At 47.9% G+C, this 20,295-nt stretch overlaps 6 protein-coding genes across 6 annotated transcripts; 3 read left to right on the top strand and 3 right to left on the bottom strand.

Annotated features, from left to right (window-relative positions):
* Nucleotides 1-733: 733 nt before the first annotated feature.
* Nucleotides 734-5,461, top strand: V8C40DRAFT_280560 (DEAD/DEAH box helicase; the record flags this gene model as incomplete). The annotated part of the gene is made up of 5 exons (XM_083221407.1): nucleotides 734-954; nucleotides 1,399-2,492; nucleotides 2,550-2,935; nucleotides 2,989-4,439; nucleotides 4,660-5,461. 5 exons carry the CDS (start codon nucleotides 734-736, stop codon nucleotides 5,459-5,461), a joined length of 3,954 nt encoding a protein of 1,317 aa, XP_083071855.1.
* A 151-nt stretch (nucleotides 5,462-5,612) lies between these two features.
* V8C40DRAFT_249901 (HET domain-containing protein) lies at nucleotides 5,613-7,779 on the bottom strand. Its single transcript, XM_083216849.1, has 2 exons — nucleotides 7,125-7,779; nucleotides 5,613-7,055 (listed from the first exon to the last, which is right to left on the bottom strand). Exons 1-2 carry the CDS (start codon nucleotides 7,686-7,688, stop codon nucleotides 5,772-5,774), a joined length of 1,848 nt encoding a protein of 615 aa, XP_083071854.1. The 5' UTR covers nucleotides 7,689-7,779; the 3' UTR covers nucleotides 5,613-5,771.
* A 169-nt stretch (nucleotides 7,780-7,948) lies between these two features.
* On the top strand, nucleotides 7,949-10,353 carry V8C40DRAFT_249900 (uncharacterized protein). The gene is made up of 2 exons (XM_083216848.1): nucleotides 7,949-9,816; nucleotides 9,891-10,353. Exons 1-2 carry the CDS (start codon nucleotides 8,389-8,391, stop codon nucleotides 10,224-10,226), a joined length of 1,764 nt encoding a protein of 587 aa, XP_083071853.1. The 5' UTR covers nucleotides 7,949-8,388; the 3' UTR covers nucleotides 10,227-10,353.
* Nucleotides 10,354-11,067: 714 nt separating this feature from the next.
* On the bottom strand, nucleotides 11,068-14,545 carry V8C40DRAFT_249898 (uncharacterized protein). Its single transcript, XM_083216847.1, has 2 exons — nucleotides 12,825-14,545; nucleotides 11,068-12,773 (listed from the first exon to the last, which is right to left on the bottom strand). The coding sequence occupies exons 1-2, from the start codon at nucleotides 14,448-14,450 to the stop codon at nucleotides 11,118-11,120; spliced, it is 3,282 nt and encodes a 1,093-aa protein (XP_083071852.1). The 5' UTR covers nucleotides 14,451-14,545; the 3' UTR covers nucleotides 11,068-11,117.
* Nucleotides 14,546-16,348: 1,803 nt separating this feature from the next.
* On the top strand, nucleotides 16,349-18,776 carry V8C40DRAFT_249896 (3-oxoacid CoA-transferase). Its single transcript, XM_083216846.1, has 6 exons — nucleotides 16,349-16,793; nucleotides 16,939-17,223; nucleotides 17,289-17,886; nucleotides 17,957-18,074; nucleotides 18,132-18,353; nucleotides 18,412-18,776. The coding sequence occupies exons 1-6, from the start codon at nucleotides 16,514-16,516 to the stop codon at nucleotides 18,544-18,546; spliced, it is 1,638 nt and encodes a 545-aa protein (XP_083071851.1). The 5' UTR covers nucleotides 16,349-16,513; the 3' UTR covers nucleotides 18,547-18,776.
* Nucleotides 18,777-18,834: 58 nt separating this feature from the next.
* Nucleotides 18,835-20,292, bottom strand: V8C40DRAFT_50664 (uncharacterized protein). The gene is made up of 2 exons (XM_083223049.1): nucleotides 19,773-20,292; nucleotides 18,835-19,631 (listed from the first exon to the last, which is right to left on the bottom strand). The coding sequence occupies exons 1-2, from the start codon at nucleotides 20,088-20,090 to the stop codon at nucleotides 18,933-18,935; spliced, it is 1,017 nt and encodes a 338-aa protein (XP_083071850.1). The 5' UTR covers nucleotides 20,091-20,292; the 3' UTR covers nucleotides 18,835-18,932.
* Between the last annotated feature and the right edge of the window lie 3 nt (nucleotides 20,293-20,295).

Below are 20,295 nucleotides of genomic sequence, written 5' to 3'. Positions count from 1 at the left end.
TGTCAGTCAGTTCCCTGTCTGCAATCCATCTTGCACCCTTTCTTCACTTCAACTACAGTGAGGGGGAATATTCTGGAGAGAAGCTTGATTGTTGACTATATACATATTCCAATATACGGGATGTGCAACGTAGTATTCTTATCTCACATATATGACGAATCGCTCAAGCAAATGCAGCTAAAAAGCCCAATCAACTTTCGTGTGATAACTTGTAAATGCGCGGAAGTGTGTAGGCACTTCGGACACGGCCGTTTGCACCAGTTCTCCACTGTCTAACATCCGGGCGGTGGGTCCCGATGATTAGTGCCGGACACATCAGATCCACAGAAATTTACCACCCGGCAAAAAAAACCCGGGCGGTGACCCGAAGACTAGCTAAACCCCCCCTCCCCCCCTTCCTTCCTCCTCTTTTTCTCTTCTCTCTTCATCGCTTCTGCCCCTAATCGCGGCTGCTGTCTTCTTTGAAGACTTTGCGACTGAGCTTTTCCCGCTTTCCAGCAGCTGATCATATATTTGATCAAGCAGTTGAGACACCAGTCTCGTCTCGACTCAATTGTTCAGAGACGTCGACGAGATTCACGACCCATTCCATTGAAAATTCTCACGACTGTTGGTAGGCTTTTATTTCGACCCAACAGTTATTTATACAGTCCGCTTTTGATCTGACTACTAGGTACTAACAAAGTCAGCAGCCCCAGTACTAATTTATCCATCGACAAGGGCACCTTGGGCCATGACCGACAACAAACGGCCAGCCTCCGCGCAAGGGGGCGACAACGAGCAGAAGCGAATGAGGCAAGACAAACTTCATGCTACTCATGGGCAACCAGGCCCATACCAGGCTCAGATCGAGGAAAATGATGTTCACAAGGCTAGTTCCGATTTTAAGGAATCATCAGATGCGTCGACCAAGGTGTCCAATGATGAAAATTCAAGGAAGATTACCAAGGAACAGTGGTTAGCCGGATACCCAGTGCCGAGAACACAGCTTCCGGAAGGAATGACGATTAATGAAGATTTTCACGCTCCGAAAACGGTGGCTTTGAGCAAATTGGACCTTGCGACCGCCGTCAAGAAATGGCAGGAGGGGCACAAAAACCGTCCTCGATATGCGCATTTGTTAAAATTTGAGAATGTGCAGAATAACAAAAAACTTATGGCGGGGTATCTTGGCTTCGATACTTTGCCAGAGTTGTTACACTTTGCTGATTTCATAGGTATGTGTTTCTCCTCAAGCAGTTTTGCATCAGGAAATCTCTGGATAGCATTTCATCAGCTCTAGGTTGCAATTAACACGAGTACAGTGCCTCAAACCATCCACCCTTTGATTGAAATATATTCTCGACATCAGGAGAAAAGTACCGCAAAATTCCCCATGGCGATGAGTCTCTAGAGCAGATTCAAGGGCATTGACAGGGAAGGCCAGTGGTTGAAGCCGCTGCTGAACAACGGCTCCAACAGATGCATCATTCTAAGACCTGAGGGAACCAAGGCGCTCATCACCAATCCAAAAGAGGTCCAGCTCAAGGACATCGACGCTATTTTGACATTGTTATGCGCGGCATATAAACTCATGACAGCAAACCCCAAGAGATTCTGTCAGAAGTCATCAGGAAACAGCGACGAGTTTACTTGGGGCTTCCATCATGAAGATTGGTTCCGCGCGTACGTCGCCATTGTTTTCACCAAGAATCGTCGAAGCAAAACAACAGAAGTCCCGGAGCAAGGTCCAATGCGCTATGTGGGTGTTCGCGGGATAGCTGAGAAATCGGAAATATACGGTTATGCTACACTCGACGTGATCTCATCAACCCAGACTTTGGAAGAAGGGTACTATTCCAACGCTGCCGTGGAGATTACGAAAGAGATGGCCTTGTTGGACCCCGAACACAACAAAGAAGCAATGCAGAAACTAGAACAGCGTGCCTCGAATGAACAAATTGCGCGCGCTTTAAATGCCATCGACAGCATCGGAAAGAATCCACAATCCACCCGAGAGTCGCTTGTTGAAAATGATGACGGGATTCTTGAGGATATTATTTCTGATGAGGTTGCCAATACCCTACATGCCACCGCCCCGGGTATCGATCTCCACCGAACTTTGATGTCTACTCTGCCAAAAGAACACCAGAGAGCGGAGATGACTGGAAAGGAGCGCCAATCGCTCATCAACCTGCTTCGACAAACATTACGTGAGTACAAGACAATATCGCCTCATCCGAACTTATCGCAAGGCGACCAATATCAGCTACAGACCATAACCACGGCTGGCGATGTCACTGGTCTTGCTGATGAGAGCGGGACTATGGGCAGCGACAAAGATTTGGACTGCCAATTGGATTCGCTCCGTGCTATGAGAGAGCTGCTGGGCGAAAACATTCCTGAAAATCAGGACTTGGAGCAGATTTGTGAAAGTCGAGGGATTGATCTCGCAACTTTGGAGGTAAACCCTCACAATCCAAGTGCCACTGCAAAGCCCCCACAGATTCCAGGTTCGTTTCCCACTCTTCGCGCCTTTTGTATCATTTACGCTAATAACCATCCTACAGATGCCCATAGACTTGCAGAACTTCTCTCCGGCAAGCTACGTTCTGCCATGCTACTCAGCGACTGCGGCACCGGGAAAACCTTTGTTACCCTCTTGACTCTGAAATTTCTGCTCGATGACCGCATACAGGCTCATGAAAAAGGCGCTCTCGACCTCTTATATGGTGATCGCGTATTCAAGCCGAACATCATCTTCGTGCCCTCCGCCACTCTCAGCCAATTCTTTTCCGAGGTCAATTCTTGCTGGGCAGGCATTTTTAACATTTACTCTTTCTACCAGTCGCGCTCGAACTGCGCAAATACTGATCGAAAGATTAAGACCATTGATACCCTCCAAGACCTCCAAAAATATGTCAATCGATGGGCCAAGCAGCATCAAGATCCGGAGGTAAGTGCAAAGACCATTTATTCACTCTTGATTCTAACCACGTTGTGCCATAGACTGGTCGAGTCATCCTCCTCACTGCATACTCGACTGCGATCAGGCGTCTTCTCAAAAGACGCGCAGGCAAAGGCCTCACACGCGATCAAATGGATCTACTATCTTCTCAGGGAGACGCCATCGATTATGACCGACAAGACGAGGAGATAACAGCAATTTTCGAGGATCCACCAGAGCGCAATGATGGCGAGAAAGGAGCCCAACGGATTGGTAAAAAGACAGTGGCATACATCAGAAGAAGCGAGAAAACCCTGACCAACGACATGTGGAACGTTGTTGTTTGCGATGAATGCCACCAAATTAAAAATCCTGGGACTAGGGCCAATGAATTAGTTCGCCAGCTTGACCGAGAAGCTTTGCTTCTCGTATCGGCCACACCGTTGCCTAATCACGTAAGAGATATCAGCGGCTATTTGCGAGTACTTTGGGACCCAGCTTGGCCGTTTGGCTACCAACAGAAAGGTGACGCTACGAATGCCAATGCTTTCTTTGGAGATTTAGTATATGACAGCCTCTTTGACGAGTCCATCAAACTTGAAGTTGAAGAGCCTCTGACACTGAATCGTGTTCTCCATGGCAGAGTCAAAACGACATCCCAGCTATCGCCAAGAGAACTCCGTCGAGCCATGGAGTACAAGTCGTTTGTGGAAGATCAGAATGGCCCAGCGTATCTTTTGAACCCCAATCTCTTCATGGAATTCGCCAAGAACAAGGAGTATGGGACATGTGTCTCAACGTTAGCTGTTGGCCCAATTCTTAAGCTCCTCTCAGTCCGACGGGGTATGCTTACAAGGATGACACTACCCAATGGTGACGTAACGTTTATGGGCAAGGGCATCGCCGGATTCAAAACAGAAACTGTGGAATTGGAGCACCCAGCAGAGGTCAAGGCTAAGCTCGCTGCATATATCAACATCTTGGCGGACAAATTAGTAACTCCAACAGAAGCGGGTCCTTCTGAAGTGCTTGCGGGAGGTTATGTCCTTGAACGAGCTGGAATAATATTTAACGGTGCAGTATATCGCCGTTTGTCATTAGCTTCTACTGACGTCAACAACATCAAACTCACAACTCCCTCAATACGACTCTTGCAGCGGCTATCTGATCTTCGGCAAGGCACTGTTGGCGAAGTACCCCAGAGGTTGTCAACTACCGCACTATTCAATACCTCTGGTGTTGCCCAAAATCTAGATGATGACTTAGAAGCCAGGATTAACACTTTGGGAATCGATGAGTCCGGCCTTCCAGAATACCAGAGACGGAAGAAAGCTTGGAACGCACGTTCAAACCCAAGTCTTGCTGCAGGACACGAAGAAGTTGATCAAGTTGCCCTTTTTGATACTACAGGTGGTCTCCAGTGGAACTTTTACAACACCCGTGAGAATCAAAAGCTGGGGTTTCCGCCTGATAGAGTCAATCAGGTGAGATATGTCGCTTGGGACTCTCCCAAGTATATATATACGGTTCTTGAGGCACTGGATGCACAAACCAAAGGCGAGCGCTTGTTGGTGTATACAAACAACCCTTTAACATCCCAGTAAGTCACCCATCCCGTTGTTATGTCGATTTGTCCCAAGCTCTTTTTTTTTTTTTGAACAGTTGTTGGCCTTCTCTCCTGCTCCCACATTTTCCCACTGAGTGACAGATTGACTAACACTTGCAAAAAATAGAATGGTGAACGCTTTGCTCGTGGCTGCAGGTGTCCCTACCCTTCACTACATGAGCCGTAACTCCCAAACAGAGCGCGACAAAGCCGTTGAAGCTTTTAATGATCCAACTACACCTTACATCTGCTTAGTGACGTCGCTGCAACTCTCAGCCTTCGGCGTGAATCTCCACAAGGCGTGTCATCGCGGCTTGATTCTAGAGCAACCAATCAGCCAAGCAATCCTTCTCCAAGCTCAAGGTCGACTCTGGCGTATCGGACAAAAGCATGATGTCCATTGGAAAATCCTCTACTCCAGAGACTCCTTCGACTGCTACATCGAGTCGCATAATCTTGAAAAGTACGCTACAACTCTTGCAGCTGAGAGTGGCATTGATCCTAGGATCAAAGGCGAAGCAAGGGTCATATGCGCATTCGAAATCATGCGACAGCATTTGGGTCAGTCTTGCTCCAGGTATAGCCGGGCTCGTGTGGTATGGAGTCAGATGGACAGCCCAAAGCTAGAACACGAATGTCTCTTCTATTCTGCACTTGCGCAATACTTTTTCAACCACCCTGACAAGTCTGACTTGGTCGGGAAACATAACATCAAGGAGATCGCCAAAGCATGGAAAATCGGCCATGAAATCACCTCAAGTATGGTTGAGTCTCCAATTCCTCTAGAAGATGGATTGGTTCTGGAAAGCTACGAAGAAGCAGACGATGAGGATACTGCTCTTGGAGAGACCACTTCGCGAAAGGAAAAGGGTGAAAGGCATGGCAAAGAGGCACTCACCAAGAAAGCAAGGGAAGTGAAGCTATATTAGCAAGACGTTTGGGACTGAGATTTATGTATGATTTCGCGATCCGCTACGATGTTGTAGTACCAACACATAAAATGGACGGCTTTGGCGGTGGGGGAAATCTGGCTTGGCCCGATGTCAGCAAAAAAGCTCATCTGAGGCACGCCTAGTAAGATAACTGTTGCGTCGATAAGACGTCTTGATTTGTGATTTCTTTGTCTTATTTCATAGATCTAGCTAGAGTCGGCAACAAATGTAATAAGAATGTAATGTACAGAATATCAGGCTTGATGACCGCAGAGATAAAGACCCATATTGGGTACACGGCGTCCCATTAAACAACTTCAATTATCTCGTCGCAAAATCTCCCCTCGTCAAGCATCTCTACAGCCTCCCCATTCATGAACCCGTGTATATAACATTCTCCAACAAGTAAATAACGGTGAGAGTCCAGACAGGGCCGCAGACAAAACGGCATCTTCCCGCCAAAAAGCACGCAGATAATGTCGCCCTCCTCCATGACTTGCGGTCCCATCACGTAGTATCCCCTGTTCGTTCGTGCAAATCTTCGATTGCTCGATGCGCCAGTTGCCGCACGACTCCATTTCAGCGCATCTCCCTTCTCGGCCAGGCGATGCAGCTCAGGAGAAATGATCGCCTTGTCCACCGCGGTGGTGAGATAGGCAGCGCTATGTCCAAGCCATTCTTCATGTTGAATGGCGCTGTAGCTCTCGGTGGCGTGGTCTTGCCAGTAAATGGCCATGCAGCCGTTGCTCAGTGTCTGGACGTAGGCGAAGAAGCTGCTGTCCTTGCTGTCGACGTACTTGTCGTTGAGACTAAAGCCGTTTGTGTTGCCGCAGATATCCATCCAAAGAGACTCGATTGCGACTCGCTTGGTGTTTCCTTGGTCGGTTTTTCTCTCGTGAAAGGCTCCTTTTTCTAGTGGAGCAGAGCAATTCTGGATGGAGTCTATTTTGATGCCACGAATGCTGAGTACCTCTGGGATTGATGCGCTGATGTGAAGATCGGGCTTCTTGGAGCCGCAGGCGCGGTGCTGGCTGGTAGGTTCAGACATGATATGTCCATGACGAGCTCGCCAATCCGGTGCCCACGATGGCAGCTTACTCTCTTGTGTCTGTAATGCTTCAGCTGAGGAGGGGAGGTTCATGTGTTGGACGGCCCCGAGAGTAATAAGAGATTCGTTGTCTCCGGTTAAGGCCCTCACTGCAACGTCGACATAAACTTCTTCAACCGACTTCATGTAGTCCGCCTTCATCTCTTTCAGTTTGCTGTTCTTCCCCTTGCGAATGGAGTAATGACCCAGCATGGCAAAAACCCGGTCCCGAGGATCCGTTACTTGCAAATGTCCCGCTCGATGAAGTTCATAGATGAAGCTAAACCGATTGTCGTGCCGACTGGGGGCGTCGGGTTCGATGAAGCGGCGATAGAGATACTTGATGGTTGACGTCGCAACTTTAAACTTTACTCTTATATGGTGGTATTCTGCAAGTTCTTCGCACACCTCGTGCAGTGTTTTCCACTGCATTTCTGCTTCTCCCCAATGCAGGGTTGCGGGAGCTCTGGTGCCAATCTCTTGAACGATCCAGCCGCGTCGGAACTAACATTAACAATCTCAGCGCCGATACCCTGAGCATGAAACGAAGAACTTCGTGTTAAAATGACTTACCCATGGGAGAGCTGTAATGTGTTTTAGGGGCATCCAGTAATCGACTGCTTGTTCGGACAAATTGTCTACATGACGAGCGGCATGTTCACTGTTGTTAACGAGCAGCTCAGCTAGCCTTCGTACAAAGTCAAAGGCCTCTTTCGCCAGATTCTGCTCATCAAGGCCAAGCCAGACCTGCACATGGCTCCCATTCCTGTAGATCTGGTTCATAAACTGCACCTGCTGCGACCTCTCTTCATTGTTGAGCTGATCAATGCAAATCTGGTCGGCCCACACACGTCGGGATCCAGTCCGCCTTCTGAGTCTTCTCAGGGCATTGTACAGACTAGCTGTAAGCCTGAGCCGTGCAGTGGGCAGAAATATCTCGTGCGTGAGCTGGCCGTCGCCCCAGACGTACGAGAGAGGCTCATAAACACCGGCATCGTCAACGACGACAGACTCAAGAGAACCCCTAAGCGGGTCCTCGGGATTCCCACCGTGTACCGTCAACACCCTAATCGTCCTGTCGGGCAAGGGAGTGTAGCTGTAAGCACGTGGACCGGCTTCAGAGACTAGATCGCCCATCCTCCCGATGTCAAAAAGTCTGGGGGAGACAATGCTAGTCCAACCGGGAATAAAGATTTAAATTAACTTGCCTTGAAGAAGTCCTTTTAACTTGTGCCTAAAGTATTGAGTGATCCATCTATTAGCATCTCGGTTCCCGCGTTTGTCGGCCCGGTCGGGCACCAACCGTTAGTCTAATGCATGCATGTGCCTGCGGTTTGTCTATATCATCAACACTAACGGCATATCACAATCTGTTCCCCAGTCAATCCAATTTGTGACGCAGCTGTCATGCATGTTGGCCCAATAGGACGGCGACAACAAGTCAAATATCATATCTTTTACCGATCCCCTCATTCATAGGCCATTCTCCTCGTGCCTCTTTGTCTTGTGACCCGTCTGGCGTTTGTCAACAGCCATGTGTATCAGCCCAATGAGGAGGCATTGGCAAGCCTCATTATAACCGAGCCAAAAGTGCTGCATCTAACCACTAAGATGTGTTTAATTTATCGTGTCCAGTCAATGGTTTTGCCGAGAGATCCGTACTATACAACAAGTGGGAAAACAACCGAATCGGAGACATATTTAAGAGTGTGGCCGTCGAGATTTTAACTAAAAGCTGAGAAGGTACCCTATCTCTCAGTACATATCTTGCATATATTGATGCCATAATTCTAAGATTCAGACCAAAAAATCTCTGCGCATCGAAGTACGGTAACAAATGGGCCCCGCCATGTCCAAAGAGGACAAACTAGATGAGCTCCTCAAGGAGTTGAACGGAGTCTACGATCGCGAAGTTAACCAGTACCGGCAATGCCTGAGTGCTGTGGCAGAAGACCTGAACCACGTCCTCGCCCAGGACAACATCCGGCATCTCCCAATAGCCGCTCGAGTCAAGAGCTGGGAGTCCATCAACGGCACTGCACGGCGCCGACAGAAGGATCGCCTAGCCGCCCAAGAGATTCAAGGCAAGATGATTGAGCAGAAGGAGAACTGGGAGGTTCAATTTGATAGATACAAGATGGACAAGGACGAGATTGGATATTTCAAAACCCTGAATGAGCTCGAGTATGGCTTCCACGACATGCTCGGCGCCCGGATCGTGCTCTATTTCCCCAGCGATACCAAGAGGGTCCTCAAACTTCTAAAGGACGCAGGCTATGAAAATGGCAAGGATCCCAAGAAAATGGGCGGTCCGACAAATATGAGGATGTTGCGAAAGCTTCACGCGAAATGGCTGGATGCGTCCGCGTCTGCCACCCCGCCTAAGAAAGATAAGGAGTCGGCCGACGACCTTGACGCTGACGGCTTGGAGAAGCAGTTCTCAGGATACGGTGCTATACACTTGGCTTTGAAGATACCCAAGCGATTAAGGCCGCGAGATCTGACAGAGATGGAGAAGGAGATCTGGGAAAAGAAGGTGGTTGAGATCCAAGTCGGCACTGTCATCATGCATGCTTGGGCCGAGGTCGAGCACGACATCACTTACAAGACTCACGGACGCGAGGTGACACAGGATGAAAAGGCTGTTTTGGACATACTCAACGGCCTCGCCATTGCCAGCGAGGTAGGCCTGCGTCGTTTCCGATCGCCGCCGTCGTCGTCGACTGTTGCTGCTGAGGACGTCGACGAACTGCAAGGTTGGATGCACCAGTTCTACATCACCAAGAACCGGGATATGCCAGACGAGTGGCTCGACTTAGACCAGCTTTGGGACTTTCTAATTAAGCGCAACCATAACCAGCGAGACAAGTTCCTACATTACGCCGAGGTCGCCTGGAATATTTTACTGGTGCACGAGAAAAAAGAAGGCATCGACCTCGATCATGTTTTCCCTTTCATCATGATGCACCACCATGTGCCGGTTCTTGTACTTGAACAAGGCCGTCGCATTAAGGCAGAGAAGGAGGCTGCTGAGAAGAAGGCTGCAGAGGAGGAGGAGGAGGCTGACTCGGAGCGTGGGGCGTCGAGCCCGGCAGATGTGAGAAAGAAGAAGGAGAAACACAAACACCCGTTAACAAGAGCGGATAATAGGAAAATAGTACACCTGCTCGAGAAAGCTAACGACAAGGATCTCGAAGAAATTGCGAAACTTTTGAGACAGTTCAAGATGGCAGCAGGTGGCCAAGGAGGCGAATCAGAAGGAGAAGTAAGTTCCCTTTTCTTTTCTTCTCTGCTAACCCAAGTTGTGCGAATGGGAATGGCTAACAGGCGTTGAAACAGGAGTACCTGGGAGTCATCAGTCTACGAGAATGTGAATCCCGTATTGCTGCTGATCCAAAGTGGCTGGACAAAGTTCGAAGGCGTTACGACGAGTGGATTTTGGAGGAAATCCCTCCCCATGGTCGTTGGGCGACGTTTTATGCAGAGTCGACCGAGCTTGGTTTCCCGATGAGGACTGTTCAGCGGATGAGTCAAGATGATCTGTCGAGGAAGAGTCGGGGTGAACAGTTTAGTGACTGGATCAATATGCGATGGGCTCGGTGTGGGCTTACGTTGGAGTACATGGCTCCGGGCATTAGCATGATGTTGGTTTTGAAGCATTACGGGATGTTTTGACCAGTAATGTCTGGGTTTCTCATATGAAGGTCACCCATGCTAGAGAGGAATAACAACTGGCGATGTACCATAACAACGGGCTGCTCTGGAAAGGAGTAGATCCTGTTATGAGAGTAAAATAGCTAGCAAGATATCCAAAGAATTGTTGTTTCTAAAGAACTGGAATTGGAACTGGATCTTGACAGTTGGGGAGAGCATCTTTGAACTAGCCCGACTAACACAAAACAGAACATCAAAGACCTAGCTTCAATAGTTGATCACTGTAAGGACCACGGAGTCTGTGCTGAATAGACTTCAAGAGAATAAACTCGGATACAGTTGGATTCGAAATGAGTGTCCGCCTTTTACATTGTAAAGTTTCTGTCCTCACGCACCAACGTTGTGGAATTGTGGCTAGTACAGTGCGATATTCTTTTGCTGTTTCAGTACAATCTTGATTGCAAGTTTTTGGATAAGTGTCTTCTGAGGTTTTTACCCTTGGCATGCCTGTATATTTTTAGCCTCTCAGGCCTACACCTTTTTTTTTCTTACCGTACTATTATGTATTGTAGCCGTTAGAAACAGTTATTCTTTACTCCAGTTTGCCCTTGGTCGAGCGGCGGTCGCTCAACCAAGCTGATTAGCCGCATTATAGAAGCAGTCATTACGTGCCACCTTCGGGGATTACATGTCGACGAATGGTAACCAGAAAAATGAGGACCACAAAATGAATAAGTGTATATATGGATCATAAGAGTATTTGCGAGGTGTGTAGCGTAGTGTAGTGCAGTAGAGTTATGCGTACTGTGTCTGTCTGTATGCTGATCAGTCCTTAGCACCCTTTTTCTCTGATCACCAGTTGGCCGAGTCGTGGCTATATAAAAACATAACCGGTTTCATTCTTAATTGGTCCTAATCTATAGAAAACCGCATTATTAGTACTCGACCTGATAAACACCCAATGGCAACTGTAGCCCCAAACACAGCCGATACACCTGGTCGATACTCGGGAGGCAACCAAATCAGGGGCATATTATCCTTCATGATCCATGTTCCATCAAAGCTTATGCTATAGTGATGAAAGTCTGTATCTGCTGATAATACTTCAGGCGATGTCTTTATAATTGATGCGCTGATTTTTAAGACTCCAAGATCAGTAATAAGACGCGAGTCATCTGCTGCGTCGAACGCTATGACTCCATCAGACCAACTATTCCGAAAAGTCTGAAGACAAACGCCTGAATTTACATCCCATATTTCAATTTTCCCATCGGATGAAGCTGTGGCAAGCAACTGACTACTGGGCGAGAAGACAGTTAAGCCCCCCTCTAAATGACCATTGCTCTCAAGGATCCGCAGACAGGCACCTGACTTTGTATCCCAAACCCTAACTGGACCATCATCTGAGACTGAGGCAAGCAGCTGGCCATTAGGCGAGAAGATAACTGAAGGTATGTAATCCTTATGGCCTTCTTGAGTTTGCAGATGGTCCTCTGACTTTACATCCCAAATTCTGACTGTATTATCGTCTGAACCTGAGGCGAGCTGCTGGCCATTAAGTGAGAAGGCAATTGAGTTTATCGAGAGATTATGGCCCTTAAATTTCCGCAGACAGGCGCCTGACTCTATATCCCAGACTCTGACTATACCATCATCTGAGCCGGATGCGAGTTGACCATCAGGTAAAAAGACAACTGAATTTACCGGGTTTTCATAATCTTCAAAGGTCTGCAAACAGACACCTGAAGCTACATCCCAGACCGTAATTGTACCGTCAGATGAACCTGAGATAAGTCGATGGCCATTAGGGCAGAAGATAACTGATTTAATCCAGCCATTATGCCTTTCAAGAGTCTGTAGACAGGCGCCTGAATTTACATCCCAGACCTTAATTGTTTTATCAACTGAACCTGAAGCAAGCAGTTGGTTATCAGGTGAGAAAACAACTGATAATACTGGCTTTTTATGGCCGTTAAAAGTCTGCAGATAGGTAGATTTCATATCCCAAACTCCGACTATACCATTGGATAAACCAAAAGCAAGTCGGCCGTTCCTTGAGAAATTGACTGAATATACGTCGTGATTAAAGCTCTTAGAGGTCTGTAAATAAAACGAGCTTCCCTTTATATCCCAGACTTTAACACCATCTGGAAAACCTGAGGCAAGTTGCTGGCCATCAGGCGAGAAGACAATTGATGATACTGAGTCATAGCACTCAAGGGTCTGACAGGAACCTGAGTTTACATCCCAGATTTTAATTGTCCCATCGGATGAACCTGAAGCAAGCCGTTGGCCATCAGGTGAGAAGACAACTGAGTTTACTTCGTCACTATGACCCTCAAGAATCTGTAGACAGGCATCCCAGCCTGCTTCAACAGCTGGCTTTAATAGCATCCATGGCGGCTCTTCATCCTTGAATATGTTTCGTATTTCACTCTGTAGAGGGCTAAAGATAAGAGCAGACACGTATACTTGGAGGGGCGCCAATTCAATCCCCCGTTTATGCCGAAAAACAAATCGTCTGGCATCTTGTACCAAACTTAAAACTCGGCTTCGGGGCGTTTGCTCCTGCTCTAGTTAGTATATGCATACAGCCCATCTGATTAGGCGGAAACCAACCTCAAGGAGGTCTGTAAGCCTTGCTATTGCAAGGACGCCTTCTGACATGCAGTGCAGAAGACTTAATGCCTCTAGCCAGTGTAGAAAATGATGGCGCAGGAACTTATCAACTAAGCCTCCTACTTGAAGAGCATCTTTCATATTATGACCAATATTGCCGTCACAGAGGTGGTCAATCCAGTAGACGCATGAGTACCGTACCGCGATTAGAGGATCTGGATTATATAGTTGGATTTGGTTGACATGATATCCAGGAGTGCCCAAGCAGTATATATCACGTCGTAATGTGTTATGCATAAGTTGGAGCGATTGAGAGAAAATAGCATAATGAATATCGCTCTGGCTAGAAGCGGAAATAGTAGACCAGACTTTGTCTGTAGTTAAGTATTCTTTCGCTGATTGATGCACAAAATAGATCGTATCATTACGGATGGCGAGAAATGAACCGCAGAGACGTATTATTTCTGTAAATGACGAGATGTCTTCTGTAAACCCCTCAGGGCATCGAATAAGAGAATGAAGTTCATGTAAAGTAACTGGCCGGTAAACAGTCGATACTATAGTGAGGACTTGCTTGCAGAGAGACACATCTTTATCGTCCAACGATATGGGTATCTGGTCTAGCATCCTCTCATAGAGAGAATCAAGACCTTGTGGATAAGATTCGAGCTCCTTGAGTACCCTCCCGCTTCTGTAATTATTAAGACTCTGACACACTAAGGCAACCCAAAGAAAAGTATTATCGGCTCGAGAAACTAATTTTTTTTCGATGGTTTCCCGTATGATATCATTATATCCGTGCTTTTGCGCCAAAAGATCTACCTTGTAATGGACATAATTTTGAACAGCGGCAGAGATGGAATGTTCATTCAACTCAAGGCAAAGTCCAATACTCTGCTTAAAATTTTGAAGTTCGACCTCGATGCTGGGCCAGTTGCGACTTGACACAATCCACTTAGCGTAAGAATTCGAGGAAATCTCCCTGATAAGGTGAAGAAGGCTTAGAAGTCCCTCTGTGCACTCATCGAGAGCGTCGATAAGTAAGACCACATCTTGAAGACTAGGATCATCAAGTATCGACTTTAATATCTTGGACAGAGCTGTCCAGGCATTCCTATCTTCAAACAGCTGTTTGCCTGCGCGGTCGTACTTCTCTCGCACGTGAGATAAGAGAGAGGGTTGTTGAATAACAAGGCTGTAGATAAGACCCCGCAACACAGCCGTCGCACTTCGCAGTCCTGTTTCAGTTGCCTGGCAAAAGAAGTATGATAGGCGATATGCTTTAAACTTTTCTAGTTCGTTGATAATACCACATAAAAGCATAGTCTTTCCTTTGCCAGGGTCTCCTTTAATCCAGAGTAGCCGACACTGCGGATCGTTCAGCCACATCTGAAAGTCGGCATGTTCCAATATCCAGCAGTACGAGTCCTTAAGCAGGCTGCCTTTGGTTTCCTCAATACGCGTTTTGTCATCGCGGGGATCGGTGATTCGTAAATCTACTAGACAAGGGTCTGCCGGACCAGGCGCGTGGCTGTCGTGGTTGTGGATATCGCCTTGATAGATTCTAACATTATTGCCAAAAGAATTGTTCGTAATGCCGCGGGAATGTGACATTGTTGAATTCATTATACTTGAAAGACCCCGAAAGCTACAACGTCAAGTCGTTAGCAGCTTCAGCAGGAACGAGGCATTGGGTGCAGACATGAGAAGTAATATATCACGACAGCAGCCAGCTTAACCCCTCACCTTATAAAGATATTGGTCATGTGATCGCCTCGATACTGTATCCTCCGAAAATTCTAGGCAGGCAATCCGATTTTGTGTTTGATCAATTATACCAGAAGCAAGATGCAATTACACGATAATAACAGAATAATTTGAATATAATTATTGAAGATAAAATAAGCTGATGACGCTTGTTTTACTTGGCTGTGCTAGCGTGTATCGTGGCCCGTCCCTCTGTTTCAGGAATAATTCAATACTCCGTTTTATGAACTGAGTTTTGCACGTTGACATAGTCACTGAGAGTGGCGTCTGTTTGCCAAACTTTGAATATCCCGTATCGATAATATTTCTTAGGTAGATCTTTTTCTCCGAGTACCGTGCGGTCACTGCAGCTGCATAACGCCTGCTTGGAGTATTGCGACGGGCAATTTTTGTCGCATTACACTATTAATGAGTTTTGACGCAACGCCGCAGGTTACAGAGTCATTATACCTGTTGGTAATAAAAAAAAAAAGAGCCTGCTCTGGCGCTTCTTCGTGGCATGAACTGGCCAATTTGTCGGCTTAAATGGCGACATATTGATGAGAAGGTATCAGTTATTAAAACCTAACGTCACAAGTAAAGATCAAATTCCGGCTCTTGATATCCGATGGCATTTATCCTGAGGGTACGGAGTACGACGGGATTAAAAGCTGCGCACGGTATCAGCCACAGTACACCAGAGACATGGTCCATGCAGAGATAAATCTCACATTGACAAACGTGGACACTCGACTCGGTTGCTACTGTACTTATTTCGGTTTCAATTGTACTTAAAGAGGCCTCCTGATTGTATTCAAGCCTGAGCCGGACTGTTTTAGCTAATGTAGTTTGCCTTTGCGATCTGCAAGCGACTGACTGACGCGATAAAATCTGTGCGCTGTTTAGCTTTCAAGGAGACTTACAACCAACATGGCGCAGCTCGTGAGCGTTGTGCAGTCCAATCGCCACAAAGCTGAGACGAGGACTAGTAACTACTAGCTGGTAAGTTAAGCACCATCAACTTCCGCGGACATTCCATCCTATGTATGTAGTTAAGGAAGTGGAACTGTGCAGAACATCCGTGGAGATTAGACTGGTGGGAAAATAAGGAAGCTTACATATGCATGTCATATTATTATGAGATACAAAGCAACACAGCTGTACAAAGCGAAAACACGGGGTCCCCGTGTTAATGCAAGTGTTTCTTCAGGACGAATGTGGAGATATGGGGCGGCGATGGGGTGGCCATTTTTGCGGCGAAAGGGTCAGGTACCCTAATTAGATACTTAGGGTCAAGGAGAAGCTCACTTGAATATGAAACGTATGGCTGTCCAACGTGAAGCGTAAAGATGGATGTTTGCTACCATGAAAACCGTCAACAATAGTATTGTCTCTCTCAACCAACAATCGACAAGCAACAACGAACCAACCAAACCAGCAACTGCACAATACCAGTGACATGCAGCTTCTACGCCACAACTTCAACCCATGATTTCACACAATTACAATTATTCTAGAATCCCAAAAGTAGACTCCGATAGCGTTTCCATTTTCTCGCACATTCCAAATTTTAATTCGCCTCTTTTTTTGCCTAGGTACGTCATAAGCTCCGGCAACTCGCTCGGTCCACCACGGTAGCTTCCGGCTGGCCGGCCGACATGGGGCAAAATCCGAATGATTTCCGTTTTTGGAACCTTGACATTGCCGAACCGAACAAGATATAAGGAAATGCCGGCCACAAAGCTTTGTCGTTGGTTGTTGGATCGATGAGATTGTTTCTTAGCTAGTAATTAAATCACATTCTTTCTATTTCATTGTCTCTTTTATCATCTATTAGTCGAGATATCAGGAGCTCATAACTCTCACTCGCTCCTCTCACAGTAACCGGAGTTTTTTATTTTTATTTTTTTCCACTGTCCTGCTTATTTTTAGCTCCCTGCACAATGGCGACGCTAATTCGGCCAATGCATCCGAAACTCTTCCTCCCCAGAGCCTCAACGAGACGATCCTTCATCAAGCCCGTCTCTGCGCAGCTCTTCCAAGCCTCAAGGACTGGCCCATCAACAAGACGACTCCTTTCAACGACTGCCATCCGCCTGTCTCAGGCTCAGACACAAGTCCGACCAAAGTCAAAGGTTTACGAGAACGCCGATGTCGCTGTGGCGGATGTAAAAAGTGGATCGACGGTTCTTAGCTCTGGATTCGGCTTGTGTGGTATTGCAGGTATGTGTTGTGTGACTTGAATTTGTATAAGTCCGTCCATGGAAATCATCTCGTGATTCCACGTGTCCACTCTATGGCGAGACAAATTGAGTAAAATAACGTGATACGAACATGATGAGCTAACAATCTTCTTTTTCGCAATTAGAAACCCTCATCCAAGCGCTGCATCGTCGAGGCCGCGAATCGCTGCATTCGCTTACAGCCGTCTCCAACAATGCCGGTCTCGAAGGACGTGGTGGACTCTCCAGCCTAACGGAGTCTGGACAGATCAGCAACCTTATTCTGTCATATACTGGAGGCAACAAGGTGCTCGAGAAGGGATACATTGATGGCCAGCTTGCTGTTGAGCTGTGTCCTCAGGGAACACTCGCAGAGCGATTGAGAGCGGCTGGAGCAGGCATTCCCGCGTTTTACACTCCCACAGGAGCTCGTAAGTTTGTCCCTTCATGATACTATCCTACTAGATGTATAGAAAACTAACTCACTACCAAACAGACACCCTCCTTCAAGATGGCGAGATCCCCGTCCGCAACAACCCCGACGGCGGCGCTCCCCTTGAAAAGGGCCACCGACGCGAAACCCGCGACTTCAACGGCAAGCTGTACCTGATGGAAACCGCCCTCCCCGGCGACGTCGCCATCATCCGCGCCTGGAAGGCCGACACGGCCGGCAACTGCGTCTTCCGCCGCACGACCCGCGCATTCGGGCCCCTCATGGCCAAGGCCGCCAAGCTCACCATCGTCGAAGCCGAGAACATCGTCCCCGTCGGTGAAATCGATCCTGATGACGTGCATCTGCCCGGAATCTTCGTGGACAGAGTCGTCAAGGCGACTGTTGAGAAGCAGGTCGAGACGCTCAAGCTGAGGGAACCCGAGGGCGAGACTGAGACTCAAGGGAATGGCAAGCTGGAGCGCAAGAGACGCATTGCCAAGAGAGCGTCCAAGGAACTCAAGGAGGGATACTATGTCAACTTGGGCGTTGGTATTCCGACCATGTCGGCCAACTTTATCCCCAAGGAGAGAACGGTGTGGCTGCAGAGCGAGAATGGACTGTTGGGCATGGGCCCTCATCCGACGCTGGAGGAAGTTGATCCGTAAGTTTTGCTTTTCTTTACTTGATATGAGATGAAGGGTATCAGTTGCTAACGGTTTATGTTTAAATAGTGATCTTGTCAATGCTGGCAAGCAGACCGTCACCTTTGTCCCCGGAGCCTCAACCTTTGACTCTTCCGAGTCCTTTGGCATGATCCGCGGCGGCCACGTCGACGTTTCCATCCTCGGTGTAAGTACACACAAGTCCAATTCTACAACAATCACAAAAGCTAACAACTTTCCACAGGCTCTTCAAGTCAGTGCTGTTGGTGATCTCGCCAACTTCATGATCCCAGGCAAGCTCTTCAAGGGCATGGGCGGCGCAATGGACCTCGTCGCCAACCCCGAAGCCACAAAGGTCATTGTCGCGACGGAGCATCTCTGCAAGGACGGATCGTCCAAGATTGTGCAGCAGTGCAGCTTGCCGCTGACTGGCGCGCGATGCGTGAGCACCATCATTACAGACTTGGTATGTTTGTTCTCAAGCGATGAAAGATGTACAAAATGCTAATATTTTTGCGTGATAGTGTGTCTTCCAGGTAGACCGCGAGAAGGGTACCTTGACGCTCACTGAGCTGGCACCAGGTGTCACCGTCGATGAGGTGAAGAGCAAGACAGACGCGACTTTTGCGGTTGCAGATGAGATTGTGACTATGGAATAAGCTGTGAAAATGGGAAATAATTGGATGGGTGAAGGATATACCCGCGAGCACAAGCATGGAGTTTTTATTTTGGATGAATCGGTGTTTGACTGCCCTATGGATATAGGGCACATGGTTGGGACTATAGCATTTCGACGTGGGCGATGTAAAGCTACAGGAGGAAGAGAGACATCTAGATGTTCTTTAGACATAAAGCATCAGCGTAAATAAAAAGAGAAACATAATGACAGTTTATATATACTAAAACGTACATATAATACAGAAAAACAACATCGGGTCTGCTTGTACATGATGCCATCAAGATTCCATTTGCCCGTCTATGCATATATGTATACACTCATCATAACAATTACAATCATGTACTCTAATTCCCACAATCCTCACAATCACAGCTTTGCCGCGAAATTGCTTCCTCCCAATCCCTCCACGATTCTATCCACCGTCTTCAACATCCACTCCCCTCCCTCATCCCCAGCCAACCACCTCACACCCTCCTCACTCTCCCTCTCCTCCTCCCCTCCATCTTCCACCACCAAATCATCCCTAAACGAGTCATCATCAACAGCCTTCCTCAACCCAAACACATGCGAAAGCACCTGCGGCCCAACCCCCGTCTGTGCCCTCAAGCTCGCCACCGCCACAAGACTCGTCATAACCCTCCCCACGCCCCTCCTCCCATCAGGATCACTCAATAACGGCCCATAATGGCAGTTCAGAATCACCACGGGCAGATCTGGATGAGACGTCCCCAATTTATCGACCAGTTTATCCTCAAACGGCGCGTAAATAGAGTCCCACAAACCTCTGCCCCTCGCTTTGACAGCTTCGACATTGTCGGCCTTTAGCGTCCTCGATGGTTCTGTGGTTAGCTGAGAGGTTATGTCGCGAGGCAGCGACGCGTGGAAGGCGTTGAGGCAGTTAATGGTGCGAGGGATGCCATTGAAGGAGATGCATTTGAGCCCGACTTCGCGGATGAACTCGGCGGTGCGCACTTGAGCTGTTTGAGAGCCTCCTCTCTCAGCTGCAGCAATGCCGTGAAGTATGGACAGCGCATCGGGTGAGTTGAGGGTGAATGTTGCAGCGGCCTATTTCGATCATGAGCTTCTCGCTCACTCATTCATGTGCATATAATACTAAAGGTCAAACACCCTCCTAATCCTCTCAACCCCAACACACATATCCAAATAAATCCACCAATAAACATGATGAAAAGATGAAAAACTCACAGATATCGCCAACCACGCCCTGTTCCCAACCCCCCTCCCCCTCGCTTCCTTCGCAATGCCGCGAAATAACTCCCCGACAACCGCCGCTCCCTTGACGACCTTGCAGGGCCCGGGCCTCGCAAACGGCGCGTTAATCAACGCCTTCAATCCCGGCGATAGCTTCGACATGTTGCGTCTCCTGCGTCTCTTATCGCCCGCCGCAGTCAAAGTCGACGATGTTGATGCTGATGCTGATGCTGATGCTGAGCTTTTCGTCGCGTCTAGTTTCTGCGATTGCTGCTGCTCTTGGTGCAACGGCAGCTTAGCCTCTTGCTTCATCACTCAACGACCCTTGTTCTTTCTTATATAAGTCCTCCCAAGGAAATCCCGGAAATCGCCTTTCAATTCCCTCCCCGATCAAAGGAAACATGACATAGTTTCGCCGGAGTAAAATGGAGGTTCCAAATTCCCCCCAAAAAAATACCCACTCGCCGATCCGACTGCCGTTCCGCCGGGCCTCGGCTATTGGCTACAAAAAGCACTC

Source organism: Trichoderma camerunense (assembly GCF_050948025.1).
Source record: "Trichoderma camerunense strain CBS 138272 chromosome Unknown V8C40scaffold_12, whole genome shotgun sequence".
NCBI classification, from domain to species: Eukaryota; Fungi; Ascomycota; class Sordariomycetes; order Hypocreales; family Hypocreaceae; genus Trichoderma; species Trichoderma camerunense.
The sequence above is the reverse complement of the archived record's forward strand: the minus strand, read 5'-3'. Positions and strand labels throughout refer to the sequence as shown.